Source organism: Eschscholzia californica, unplaced genomic scaffold (genome assembly GCF_041429995.1).
Source record: "Eschscholzia californica isolate CP2 unplaced genomic scaffold, dmEscCali1.0.p SCAF_5, whole genome shotgun sequence".
Taxonomy (NCBI): domain Eukaryota; kingdom Viridiplantae; phylum Streptophyta; class Magnoliopsida; order Ranunculales; family Papaveraceae; genus Eschscholzia; species Eschscholzia californica.
This window is the reverse complement of record NW_028238472.1, coordinates 15,590,319-15,605,130: the sequence shown is the minus strand read 5'-3', so window position 1 is coordinate 15,605,130 and position 14,812 is coordinate 15,590,319. Positions and strand designations below refer to the sequence as shown.

At 32.3% G+C, this 14,812-nt stretch overlaps 1 protein-coding gene and 1 pseudogene across 1 annotated transcript; one reads left to right on the top strand and one right to left on the bottom strand.

Annotated features, from left to right (window-relative positions):
* Window positions 1-6,674: 6,674 nt before the first annotated feature.
* Window positions 6,675-7,495, top strand: LOC147537411 (uncharacterized; annotated as a pseudogene).
* Window positions 7,496-12,509: 5,014 nt separating this feature from the next.
* On the bottom strand, window positions 12,510-13,874 carry LOC147537410 (zinc ion-binding protein). Its single transcript, XM_086644756.1, has 2 exons — window positions 13,604-13,874; window positions 12,510-13,016 (listed from the first exon to the last, which is right to left on the bottom strand). Exons 1-2 carry the CDS (start codon window positions 13,717-13,719, stop codon window positions 12,722-12,724), a joined length of 411 nt encoding a protein of 136 aa, XP_086500882.1. The 5' UTR covers window positions 13,720-13,874; the 3' UTR covers window positions 12,510-12,721.
* Window positions 13,875-14,812: the final 938 nt, after the last annotated feature.

Here is a 14,812-nt window from a genome sequence, read left to right as displayed (position 1 = left end):
TCATTTAGATGATAATGTGAAAGAAAAATTGTTTCATTTATAGTACATTTGCAAAGGTCCAGTAAATTACAAAATTCGTAAAGTTATTTTATTTATAGTACATTCACAAATGTCAAGTAAATTACAAACTTTCCTGTGAATGTTAAGAAGGAAAAGTATAGAAACAAATTCTATTATGCACCATACATACATAAATGTCTAGTAATTGTCATATATATTCCCATATTTAGATGATTATGTGAAAGAAAAATTATTTTATTTAGTACATTCGTAAATGTCTAATACATTTTAAAATTTCCTGTGCATGTTAAGAAGGCAAAATATAGAAAAAAAGAAAATTATATTATGCAATGTACATTCGTAAATGTCCAATAAATATATTCCCTCATTTAGATGATAATGGGAAAGAAAATTTGTTTCATTTATAGTACATTTGCAAATGTCCAGAAAATTAGTTGATTTATAGTACATTCACAAATTCATAGTAAATTACAAAATTCGTAAAGTTATTTTATTTATAGTGCATTTACAAATGTCTAGTAAATTACAAAATTTCCTATGAATGTTAAGAAGGCAAAGTATAGAACTATTATGCACCATACATACGTAAATACCTAATAATTATCATATATATTCCCCATTCGTAAATGTCCAGTAAATCTTATAGTTCCCGAGATACTTTCAGTAAATGTCCAGTACTTGGGTGCTTTCGACAGGAACTTCCTGTAAGTGAACACCATTTTTTGGTACTTGGGTGCTTTCGACCAGAACTTCCTGTAAGTGAAAACCATTTTCGGTTAGCACATATTTTATATTAACTCAATGAAATATACAGTAAATGATGATATAAACTGCACATATAATTATGCGCTGGAAATATATTTATGTACAGCGAGGAAATTACCTTAGTACTTGGTTGTGGGGCTGCTTCACTTGCTTCCCCCTTCCCCTTAGTTTTGACTGGTGATTTGCTGCTCTCAACAACAACTTCCTATCATTGAAGACCATTTTTTGGTTAACACATTTTACATTAACTCCATGAAATGTACAGGAAATAATGATATGCATTGGAAATATAATTATGCACTGGAAATATATTTATGTACAGTGAGGAAATTACTTTAGTACTTGGTTGTAGGGCTGCTCCACTTCCTTCCCCCTTCCTCTTAATTTTGGCTGGTGATTTGTTGCTCTCAACAACAACTTCCTGTCATTGAAGACCATTTTTTGGTTAGCACATTTTACATTAACTCCATGAAATGTACAGGAAATAATGATATGCATTGGAAATATAATTATGCACTGGAAATATATTTATGTACAGTGAGGAAATTACTTTAGTTTTTGGCTGTAGGGCTGCTCCACTGGCTTCCCCCTTCCCCTTAGTTTTGCCTTGTGATTTGCTGCTTTCAACAACAGCTTCCTGTCATTGAAGACCACTTTTTGGTTAACACATTTTTACGTTAACTCGATTAATATTACAGGAAATAATACTGTTATATTACTAAGTGTCCATTCTACTCGTTGAAGTGTTCAGGAAGAAATCATATGCACTGGAAATATATTTATGTACAGGTAATAAAAACATGTACTTTGACCAAACTGGGGTACGGGAAGAAAATACCTTGTTACTTGAATCTAGTGATGCCTCACTAACTTTCCTCTTGCCTTGTCTGTTGGATGGTGCTTTTGCTGCTCTGGGCAGCGGCTTCTAGTAACTGACCACCATTAATTTGGTTAGTACATTGTTTGGTTAGTTCATATATACAGATGTTTAGGACATTAGACTATTTACCAGAAATATAATTATGTACCTAAATGCACTTTTAAATCCAATGAAATTTGTTTATGTAAGAGAACAAAACTTGTTTTCTGTAAAGATTTTTTTGGTTTTCTTGTGCAAAAGGAGTCCTCAAGGATCCTCTTATACAACCAGAATGCATTTTGGGAATATGTACATGAAATAAATTTATTTATAGGGAATACACTTGTGTACTTAAATGAAATTTGTGGACTACCTTATGGAAGAAATGTAATGTCAAATTTTTCATGTAGGGTGCAATGTTTTATGTACTATAAAATATTGTAAATAAAAGCAAGACTTGCCTTTTCCTTTCTGTTGCTTTTTCGTTTTCCCCTCTGATCTTCAATAGGATCCGATTTTGACATAATCTAAGATCTTGTAGTCATTGGTTCAATGATCGTTACTCGTTTCGCCGTCTTTTTTGGAGATTTAGGGTTTACCATCTGCATGAAGGAAAGGCAAAATAGAAAACCGAAACTCAAAAACAAACCCAAAAACCCTAAAAAAAAGAAACCCTAAAAACAAAAACAAACTCAAAAACCCTAAACTGTGTTACGAAAAAAAACCAAGAACAAGATGTAGAAGTGAAGAGGCTACTCACTGTTCCAAGCGAAGATGATTTTGAAAAAAATGAAAGAGGATGTTGTTCGATTTTGGGTTCCTTTTAGTTTGGGAGTAAGTTTTTTTGCCCTAATATCACTCTGAACAAGATCTTTGAAGAAGAAATTTTGTTTAGAGAAGAATGATTTTAAGAGAACAACAAATTTTTTTTTGAAGAAGAAAGTGGTTTTACTTTTGTTTCTTTCCCCAAGAACTGGATGAAAGTAAAGAGATTTGTGGGAAGAAGGAAGGTTTTTGGAGAGAGAAAGAAAAAGAGGAAGGCGTGGGTTTGAATTGAGGGGATGGGACGGTTGAGTGTAAATCTGGACGTGCGTCAGAGATTTGGGAGAGATTTGGCGCGATTTTTTTCGTTGGGTTTTTCGTTATTTCTCGGAAAGCCTTTGCCCTTTTTCGTAATTTGTATGGCCAATCTGACAGAGAGGACCTGCCCCTAAGAGTTATTCTGACGCGGGCCTGCATCTTATTGATGCTTTGTTTTTGGGCGTTTTGCCCAAGCCCTCTTTTGAAAATAACAAATATTAATTTTCTTTGACTAAGAAGATCAATTATGTCCCTTCACCATGTTAAAGAATTACATAAATGTCATAGGAGTTGAAGCATATAATACTTTGGCAAGTCATTTTTAAGCTTTAGGGAGACCTGGTCAAATTTCTGTTACACTAAAGTTTAAAAACCCTAGAAACTATTTTTTTTCATTTGAATCAGCCAGTAGGAGGTGCCCATAGTATATGAGCACAAACAATTACTTCAGTACTTTTTTCTATTTATAATGAAACCTAAAAAGCTTTATCTAAAAACTTTCTGCCAAAACACTAAATAGTACTCCCTCCGTCCCGAAACGAATGACCCAACTTTTTAAGGGAACATCCAATATTTTAAGGGAACATCATTAATTAGAGTTTGACAACTGAAAAATCTAAGAATAATTCTAGTGAAGAATGTACAAATAACCTTCCTCTTTTTCTTTCTCTCTCCAAAAACCTTCCTTCTTCCCACAAATCTAAGAATAATTCTAGTGAAGAATGTACAAAAAACAACTGAAAAATCTAAGAATAATTCTAGTGAAGAATGTACAAATAATATTGAAGAATTTAGTAGAAGAAATGTTCTCGAAACATATTTAGTTCATTTCTACATGTAAATTGGATGCACTTCTTATAAGAATATAGAGTTCACGTTTGTGTTTTTTGTTATGTTTTTCTTATTAATCTAAATTGTTGCAGCAAAAAATTACGAGTAATTTTTTTTTGTAATTAATGTATAGAGGGCCCCAAAATCTTATTTCGCTTTAGGCCTCCCAACTACTTGGGCCGGCCCTGGATTTGGGGGTTAATATACAAAACATATATGTCACTTTCTCTCACTTAACTTTTAGCTTTGAAAATAGTATATTTTTCTGGGAACATTAAAGCAGCATTTGTTTTCTTTTTTACTCATACATAAATACTCATCGAATACAAATTATGAAATAAATACGTAAATTATGTATTATTTATGACGAATAAACCATCATTTGTCAAGTATACAACGTAATTTATCAAATGTATTTGGGTCTTGTTCAGTAAATTACACATAATTTCTTTTACATAACACATCGTTTACATTCTGTTACAAAAAAAAACGTACAAAATCTTCTCTGGTTCAATAATGGTGCCCATCCATGTTGCCCTATTGCTTGGAATGCTAATGGAGGGGGCCGAATATGGCTTTTCCAAGGAATCATGATCAAGATCCATTCAAGTGTGCATTTGTTATGAAATATTTCGAGGAGCCAATCAAAAAGTCAAGTAACAAGAACAAGGGTATTTCAAGTTTGATTTGCTTATTTTGATTTGATGATTCTGCCTGTAACTCCATCTGTGATAACAAATGGAGAGAGATTAATACATATAAATTATATAAAAAAGTATATTATTTACAATAAATTACATGAACATTTACGTAAATTATATGTAATTTATTTCAAAGTACACAGGATTTACATATATAAGCGAAGTTGTTCTAATAATGAAACGAGTACTGTTTTTTAGATTAAAGCATAATTAATGTTCCATATAATATTCATGATATTCGTGATAAAGTATATATAATTTGTCAGAAAATACATATATCATGTTCTCATTTTGAAAAACATTGTACGGGAGATGTTTGCATAATTTACTATAAATTATGGTAATTTATGATAAAGTACATGTACTGTTAATTCTGTTATGAGGAACCGTACGAAAAAAACCACGTTTCATAAATCCGTACGGATTGAAAACCAGATCTGAAGAAAAAGTACGAATATCATTAGGTTTAAACTACATATCTAAAGATATCTGATATGATGATTGATTGCAACAATAAGTATACTCAATTTTTAGGAATTAGTAATGAAGGATTATCTCATGAATATCGAAATCATTAAAGAAACTTTTAGAGAGAGAAATACAATAATAACATACTCGATTTGAAACAGAATCATTAAAGAAGAATTTCTTTTACCTGATTAACAATTAAGAAACTGATTTTGAAAAACTCTAATGAATATGAAACAATTTCTTTGTTTTAATGGAAGATTTTCAGTAGATTAAGATGTAGAGAGAGAGATAATCAACTACTATAAACTGAAATAGAATCACAAAAACTTATATTGAATTATGTTTTACCTGATTAACTTGATATGAAGAGACATAAATGGAAATGGAGTTCTGAGCTTGTGTATTGGATTAGAAGACGAATGTCTGAAAAACAATTTAATGAAGATGAAACAAAATTTCTGAGTTTAATGGAGGTTTTGTTATGTGAATCGAATTTAGAGAGAGAGAATAAAGAGATTTCGATTACTGAAAATAATGAATCACGTTTCTTTGTTTGGAAACGTGATTGGAGAGGGAATGTGGGAGATAAAAATGGAAGAACATCTTTATGGATTTTGAAGATAAATCAGTTATAATATATATTTCTTTGTTTAAAAACGTGATTGGAGAGAGAATGTGGGAGATAAATATGGAAGAAGATCTTTATGGATTTTGAAGATGAATCAGTTATAATATATAAGGAAGGTTAGATTAGAAATTATGATTTATTTGGTATTATAGGGATTTGTGTTTTTTCTCTAGATGACACCAAATGGACTAGATATCCATTTATATTATTTTTTTTTGTTTTGAAGCCCTTTATAGGATTAGAGAGGACTAAATGTCTTATTAGGGCCCGTTTTTTGGGCTATAAACCCAAAAATTCTTTTTACAATACAATGAAAATGTTTACCTTACTTTTAAATAAAATTTTCATTGAATTTATAGTAATGGGTATTATTGGAAATAGGCGAAATTTTTTTTTTCATTTTTAAAAATAGAACACTAAAATGGGACAATTCAAAAAAGAAATTAAATTATTCAACAATTTGAGACGGAGATAATATATCTTAATTCTAGAATGTAGAAAAATGAAAGGTGTCTTAATGGAGTGTTACAAGATTAATAAGGGTGATTGGATGGAGTGTGAGGGAGAGAGTATTGCTTGTAAAAGTTACAAAGATGACTGGGTTCAGTTGGAAAGCAAAATTTGTACCTCTTAGTTATGGGTCTACCTACATTTTTCGACAAAAAGAAATAGTTAGGGGTCTACAAAAATCTTGTGATACACATCTTCAATTGTTTGATACCAGGAAAACAAGGGCTTCCTTAAAATATTAGAAACAAAAGTTTTCAAGGCTTGGACTCCCTTTCTTTTCCGAATTAATGGATATCTGCCTACATAGAAATAAAATGCAATATTTTTTTGAGTTAATTCCTATATGGCCCCCTACTTTGTGACTAGCTTCCTTTATGGCCTCCTTCTTTTCGTAAATTCAAATATGGCCCCCTTTTTTGATGTAATTGTCCTAACTACCCTTCTTAATTCTAAATTTAAAACATTTAAAAAAACTTATTTCCACCTCACCCTTCTCTCTCTCCACCTCACCCCCCTCTCTCTTTCCAACTCACCTCTCTCTCTCTATCCAACTCACCCCTCTCTCTCTTTCCAACTCACCTTCATCTTCTCCGATTGAAGTCGCCGGCCGGAGATTTTTCCGGCCGGCGACTTCCCAAAAAAAAAAAAAATTTCTCTCATCTCTCTCTCTTTAAAAATCCGGCGAAGGGGGTTTCCCTTCGCCGGACTGGTCTGTTCACGGCTGAAACTAAAAACTCAGACCAAAGTTAGAGAGAGAGAATGAAGATTTACAGTAAGTTTTAGAGAGTTTTAGCGAGAGATCAGAGAGAGAAAGAGGAAGTGTTTACTTCGTTTGTTAGCCCTAATTTTTTTTTTTTTCAAAATGATCGAGTCAGGATCGATTTTCGGGGAATCTCCAAGCTTTACTAGCTATTCATCAAACAGTTTCGCGGAGATCGCAGCTAAAGTTTGTGAAGAATTTGTTGATGATAGAGAAGAATTAGGATTAGAACCTGTTTCAAAAGAAAAGGTATTCTCTCATCGTCACGAAGAACAAAATAGATTAGGAAAAGAAGTTGACGGTGATGATGATTCAGGTAAGGACGAAGAAATCAACGACGGAAATGATGATGACTTTGAATTTAGTTTTGTTTGTAGAGATCTTGATGAATCACCTATTTCTGCTGATCAAATCTTCGTTAATGGTCAGATCAGACAGGTTTTTCCTGTTTTTAATCAAGATCTTGTTTTCTCTAGAGATGATCATCTAGTAGATGATTCAAAACCTAATAAATCGATTCGTGTTTCTTTGAAAAATCTCTTCCGTGAAGAAATATAATCATCAAATCCTCCATCATCGTCATCATCTGAAATTGATGAACTAAAAATTTACCAGAAGGAACTTACTGTATTTGGACTCCTAATAATAAAACTTCATCTGATTCCTGCAAAAAAAGTAATTCAACTGGATCATCTTCATCAAGGAGATGGAGATTTCGTGATTTTCTCTTCAGAAGTAACAGTGACGGTAAAGATACTTTCGTATTCTTAACTCCTTCATCATCAAATGAAAAAATCAAGAGAATAAATCATGAGAAAAAACCAGAGATTTCTTGCGACGGCGGAAGAAAACATTCCGGCAGTCTTTGAAGGTCTGCCGTGAACAGACCAGATCGGTCTGTTCACGGCTTCCGCCGAAGGGAAACCCCCTTCGCCGGATTTTTAGAGAGAGAGAGATGAGAGAATTTTTTTTTTTTTTTTTTTGGGAAGTCGCCGGCCGGCGACTTCAATCGGAGAAGATGAAGGTGGGTTGGAGAGAGAGGGGTGAGTTGGAGAGAGAGAGAGAGAGAGAGAGAGAGAGGTGGGTTGGAAAGAGAGAGAGAGGGGTGAGTTGTAGAGAGAGATGAGGTGGAGAGAGAGAGAGAGGGGTGAGGTGGAAATAAGTTTTTTTTAATGTTTTAAATTTAGAATTAAGAAGGGTAGTTAGGACAATTACATCAAAAAAGGGGGGCCATATTTGAATTTACGAAAAAAAAGGGGCCATAAAGGAAGCTGGTCACAAAATAGGGGGCCATATAGGAATTAACTCTATTTTTTTATTGAAGAAGAATATATTACTAATAGCAAAGAGCTGTACAATTTAAATGAGAAATTAAGTGCACAATATTTTTCAAAATTTATTACCCTTTTGACCCATTTGGCAAACTTGTCTGATGGGTTATTGTGTTCTCTGTTGATGTACACGAACTTGATGCTATTGAAGGTCGGAATTATATGTAACTCAAATTGTAATTGGATTGTTCTTCGAGCGTCATGTAAATACTGGATTAAGTTAATGTTGTCACTTTCTATGATGATGTGTTTATATTTATTTTCTGTTGTCCATTGAACTCCTAATAAATAGTTTTGGGGATTAAGTTAATGTTGTCACTTTCTATGATGATGTGTTTTTCTTTGAGATTTGATGTTTTAGCCGGAATAAAGTTAGTTTGTTGATCATGAACAATAAAACTGGAACCAATACAATAATTGATATTAGTAAATGAACATTCGGTATTAATAGTACGGATAAGCTGGGGGTAGCCATTTGGTTGTCTTAATTGTATGGGTTACTTGATTAGTAGTACTTGAGATCCCAGGGAAGGTTAGAACTTGATTGATCATCTACGAGGTCGACATGAGAGTATTTTGAAAGCAGTGGTCGCATCGAGCTGTCCAAATGAACCATAAAATCGTGGAAAAGTGCATGTCATTCGAAGTACATGTGATGTTATCCTCTTTCTCTCAAGAATGAACCAGTCTAATACAGATTTAATATTCGTAGAGATAATATTAAATTAAAATCAGATATTTTGTAGCCATGAAGGAGAGCATGTTCTGTACTTTCAATGTTATTACAAGATAGACAACTTAATTGATTTTCAATGAACTTTCCCATACGTTGTCGCACAGGTAGGGCCCCAGTGCAACATTTCCACAGAAATATTGAAATACATAATATGGTTTTAATGTGCCATATAAAGTTCCAGCGTGTGTCATGATGTGGGTTAGGTATATGTTCCATCGATAAATGGTGATACATGGATCTTATAGTGGATTTGCCTTATTTTATGAGGGACCAGCAAGCCATATTCTGACCTTCCTCTTGAATATCGATCGCTTTATTGAGATTACATGTGTTTCTATCGAAAATACTTTTGCAGAAATAAAATGCAATCAATCAATGGAAAGTAGCATTTGTTTGGAACTCACATATTTTTGTAGAAATAAAAGCTATCAAATACAACCTAAATTTGTGTTTTTTTTAAGAAACCTAAATTTGTGTTTGATAATTGAATATTTTAAAAATATGAGTTTAAAGAGAATTTAGCTTTTTAACTACCACCAAGAATTTATTGTCATGGTTATTCTCTATCTTTTCAAGTAATTACTCGATCATTGATCGTCCTCTTAAAAATCACTACAAAATTAATGTTTACGGGAAAGTGTAGTCCTTCGTTTCAACCTATGGAGTAATAGCATGAGACTCTCAAAGAGCAACTATAGAAGGCAGTACCAAAGTTGTGCCGAATACTTGTCTCCTTTTTCCCGACTCTTCGACATTCTTACTCGGTTTAGAATTAACACAACACATTAATGTTACCAACATAGGAGTCTAAGGCAATGCAAAAACAATTTCGAACACCCTCAATGGACCAATGACAATGCACTATGAGAAATTTGTTTTATTGTCATCCACATTTCACCATATAGTCTAAGTACCAGAACCGATAACATTCGAAATTATGTAAGATTATACAGGAAAGATTTTTTTTGGGCCTTCTATTTAACCCTATGTCTCTTGATCACTAGAATTTGAATTAGTCAATCAAACAAAACATTGCATGTTAATGTGTGAGAGATAGAGGTAGGGGCATTTAATTGTGATTGCTTGTAAGTAAGGTAAAGTCGAGGAATAAATAGCAGAGAAAGTAAGGAGTGGCCGTGGCAGGGGCAAGGGGCCGGGGGTGAAACTAAAGCAACAACCACAACACACATGTTAGTTTCAATAAAAAGAAAAGTAAGTTAGTTGCTGACAGATAGAATTAAAACTTGGTTGAGTCATCATCATACAAATGTTTATGTGCTACCTTTCCTTCACCCACAAATTATAGGCACATGAATTTCTGGTGCATTCTCAAGTTATATACTATATAGACATAGGGTGTTGTCAAATAATTTAAGATTTCTTACTCATGAAGATTAATATACTTATCTGAAATTATCTGTGTATGACCATCCTCACTCAAAATCAGATTTTTATATTGATCTTACAAACAACATTTTACAAGGGAGTTTAAGTTAAAGTGGGTCTAAGTAAATGGTTTAGGGTGATTTACATCCACAAATACAATTGTCTAAAACTCTATAATCTACCAAGATGGAAATTAAGTTTCCAACTTATGGTTGATAACAATAATAATAATAATAGTTTAATTGTTATAAATGAAACCTTATTGATATATATGTGAAGTTTATTTTGGTTGATAACAATAATAATAATAATAGTTTAATTGTTATAAATGAAACCTTATTGATATATATGTGAAGTTTATTTTGGTTGATAACAATAATAATAATAATAGTTCAAAACTGTTTTCTGAAAAAAAAAAAAAAAAAAAAAAAAAAAAAAACTATATATCGTAATGTCTAGTCCTCCCACATAACATTATTGATTCTATTAGTCTAATTTCATCAAAAAATTTATTGATTTCCTTCTTAATTAAAGAAATGACTAGTGGTTTCAGTATGACTTCGTGAATGATTAAGCGACATAATTCTGAAGTAAAAAAGATTATTAATCATGGAGCTCAACAAACTAATGATCGTATTGGAAATAGATTAGGTAACTAATACCCGACCTATTAATAATTTTGTATCGAGAATTAAGGTTAAAGAGTGGGTTAACTCTAAATTATTTGAGAAGTACATAACCCTAATAAGTGAGAAACAAGGAACACCCCCACCCAATGACCCAATAACCATGGTGGAGACCTCATTGTCATACATTTATAAGAAATTAAAGGTAGTACTGAAAAGGGGTTTTGTTGGTTTCTTAGAAATGGCCAAAATAAATAAAGTGGAAAGACTAGACTTTATCAACTTTTGTACCTTTTTCTTCATATTTTATACAACTAAGTTTCTAAGAAACTAGCAAAGGCCAAGGGGTCCCCATATATAAAGCTAGCTAGGGCTCCAATTTAGTCAATCAGTAGTTCACAAACTTTAATTCGTTTATTACCAATAAGAGGAAGCCCTTTCTTACTACATATTTCATCTTTCAATATCGATTGGATCTTTGATTTATGTAGTCCAATGTGTTAGTGTTCTAAATATTAAATTTTATTATAAGTTTTAGTTAGACGAAAAATTTGTGTTAGTACTGTTAATTAAATAATATGGAAGTGTGTTTATCAACAAATGAGAAATTGAAGAAAACAAACTCTCTAATAAGACTCATGGTATGAAGTAGAAACCCTAATTGTTTAAGGGATTGGTCGATAATATTATTATTATTAACTATAAGTCTGTAACTATTGTTTGATTTTGTAGATGAGATTGCAAAATTGGAAAGCAAGCCAAGAACAAACAACCACCTAGAGTGATGGTTTAGTGACTTATTTTGATTAATTTATAGTCAATTAGCTTCCTTAAAACAAATTAATGATTGTTTCTTTGATTTCTTATTAGGTTTTAGCTACTTCTAAAAGCAACATATGACCAACTAATATGATCAAAGCACACAACTATGTATATATGTGCATTATGGGGTTATGATTGCAAATAAAATAAATGACTCACTTATTTGACATTAGGTATCTTTAGATTATTTACATATTACGTAGTAAATCTCCACCATAATCAAGAACAACTTTATGTTTTTCATCAAAAAAAAAATAGAACAACTTCATATGACCGACTATGATGAAGTGCGCTAAAAAAATAATAGTGTCAACGTAGTGTCACTATATGTATGTCAAATGACTTTCCCTCTCTCCCTATACAATCTTTTCTGAAAGGACGAATGACATAAATATTAGTAGTCAGTTATTTTTTACCAATGGGTGTATAGTGTAAAATTACCAAAAGAACAAAACAAACACATGACACTTATAGCTTGGTCTTCACCTATCTACGCCATATTAAATGTTGTTTGTGGTTTTCTCAATTGTTTTTCCTCATTTCTTTTGCTTTTTTGTCCTTAGTTCACTGCCTTTTGTTTTTGAGATGTTTTTTTGACCGCTTTTATATTCGTCTTCTCGTTTTCATTATTCTTCTACTACTGTTTTGTTTAGTTTTTGTTCGTTTTTTCAGTGATCTTGTTATAGGGACATTTTGTTTATGTGTTGTTGTTTCTAACTAATGCATTATTGTAGAAAGCAAACAACTGTTTTGTTTTCGTAGAAGGGTAACTTATTTGTCATTGTTGAAAAATTGTAAACCTCACTAGTGGGTAATCACAAATTAGGACGGGAACTGTCATTTAGTGGCCTAAACTGCCATTACAATTATTATTTTGGTTTTTTGTGCCATATTAATATTCTTGTGGCCTTTTTGCCCTAAGACCAAATTATTTTGGCCTGCCAAAAAATGTTAATATTCTATCTTTTTGTTGACAGACACCTTATCACTCAACCAAATTTAATTATTAGAACTCTTTATACTAAGTTCTTCACCAAGTAAAACACAATACAAAATATCCAAATTCCCATCTTTATATTGATGATCATAAAACTTAATATTTAAAATTCTTCACTGAGTAAAAAAACACAATAAAGAAAAGTATCCAAAACCCCATCCTTCACTCATCTTCATGACCACATTTCATCTTCATCTTCAACACATTACATCCTTAAGGAACTTATACCTTCGACCCGAAGTTTTTGGAGAAGGAGCACCACTTGTACTTGCAGTATTTTTCGCCTTTTCTGTTGCCTCTTTATTATCGTTTCGCTTGATCTTTTCACCTGAATACTGCTCGGATTTGTTATTAGTGCTATTACTATTTCTAGCAATAGTATTGCTCGACTTCTTCGAAGAAACTCTAACAATATGTTTTGAAGTTTTTTCTTCACTTAAACACCAATCGCAAAACCCATCCTTTGATTCCTCATAATAATTACTGCAGTACCTATATAATATTTACATGAAATATATACATAGTTAACTCAAACATGGAACCCGGTGAAGGAGAGAAGAAAATAAATGAAAAATAGAAATTATGCAAACATATATATCAAGGTATACATATGCATGGACTTTTGATCCACATTTTCTGAAAACAGTAAGATTCGAACTTCGCTTTTTTCCAGTTAAATATCTTATATATATTTTTATCATTTTAATAACAAAACAAGTACTAGTTAGGAAATTTAGCATGGTATGTGTGTGTATATGTACTTTTCCATTCATAAAATATAAATTATGGATGCTACTATGACCATCATATATATGTATACAACCACGATAAAAAATGTTTAAATTTCTCTGTCTAAATCTTGTCCGACTACATCAGCTAACGAGATTTAGCCTGGAGATGGACCAGACAGAGTCTCATTTTCGTTTTTATGTAATGGTCCGGTAGTGGTGGTGGTGGTGGTGGTGATAGTGGTGGTTATAAGGTGATGGAGAAGAAGAGATTGGTGGTGTATTTGTGAAGATATATAGTGATGGTATTCCTATAAATATTAAGAGTAGTAGAGAAACGAAAACACATACGAGTGTTGAAATCGGTAGGAGCATTTGTTGCATCTGAATAGCTTCTCCTGGAAACCCACATCCCCACACAAACAACACACAACTCCATTGCTATCTTTCTGATTATAATCCACCATTTCTTACTTCCTGCAGATGATGAATATTGAAATCTCTAGAGAGAGAAAGAAACCAAGGCGGCAACATAGACTTCTCTCTCTTTCTCTCTAGCTATGTATATATATAGAGAGAGAGAGAAGATATATTGAGTATTTGTGGTATACAAGGTAGGACAGTTGATACGAGCTAGCTAGGGAGAAGATTGCTTGTAGTAATGAGTTGGGAGAAAAAAGAGAAACAATTAATCCTTCTAAGTAATTTACAAAGGGAAATGACAAACATGTCCTTGTCCTATCTTCAATAAATTGATCAGTCGGTAAGGTACTAGTCATGAATTATTTTAGAGAAAATGTTAGAGTACACACCTCACATAAGTGAGGTATTGGCCTATTGGGGGGCTAGTTTAACTTAACTCTAGTGATAAGGTGTACACAATGTAGTTAAATTGTAGATCGTATTACCAATATTTAATTTTCATATTTTATAATCATAAATTCAAATAAAATGCGGTAGATTTATTTTTCGAATCATAATATACATATTGTGTATGTAATATATATGTGTATATGTAATTAAAATAAAGATATAAATCCTATATATAAGCTTTTCAGTTTAGACACATTAATAAAAATTTAATAGATAGTTACGTCACGAGAAAAAAAAATCTAATATTGTCGGAAGACATTTTATATTTGGGGGTCTTTTACCTATCATTTTATTAGATCAATTTTGTGTTTGTTGTACAGGCCCAAACTGTTCCGTTTAGTTGTTGGTTTCTTTTGGTACGAAAGAAGAAACTATAAGAAGAAATCAAGAGTGAAGATTTATTACTAATGTAGCGTAATTAGTTACGTTTTGTTCCTTGTTTTGCTTCCTTTTTCATGAAAAAAAATAGAGTGAAGATGAAAAATAAAGAAACCCACGAAAATTAGAGAAGTTGGAGTAAATAACCAATAGGGAGGAAGAGAAACGGGAAGAAAGAAGTTGGAAACAATAAAGATGCTATGCCCGACACATCTCCCGGCCGGGTGATGTGTGGGTCATAGATCTAGAGAGAGAAAGTTAAAAAGTTTCTCTTTCTAGATCTATGCCCTACACATCACCCGACCGGGA

Coding starts and splice junctions, on each gene's coding strand:
- LOC147537410 (XM_086644756.1), bottom strand. CDS start 13,719: ATGGTGGATTATAATCAGAAAGATAGCAATGGAGTTGTGTGTTGTTTG. Junction 13,017..13,603: donor TCCTACCGATTTCAACACTC/GTATGTGTTTTC, acceptor AATATTATATAG/GTACTGCAGTAATTATTATG.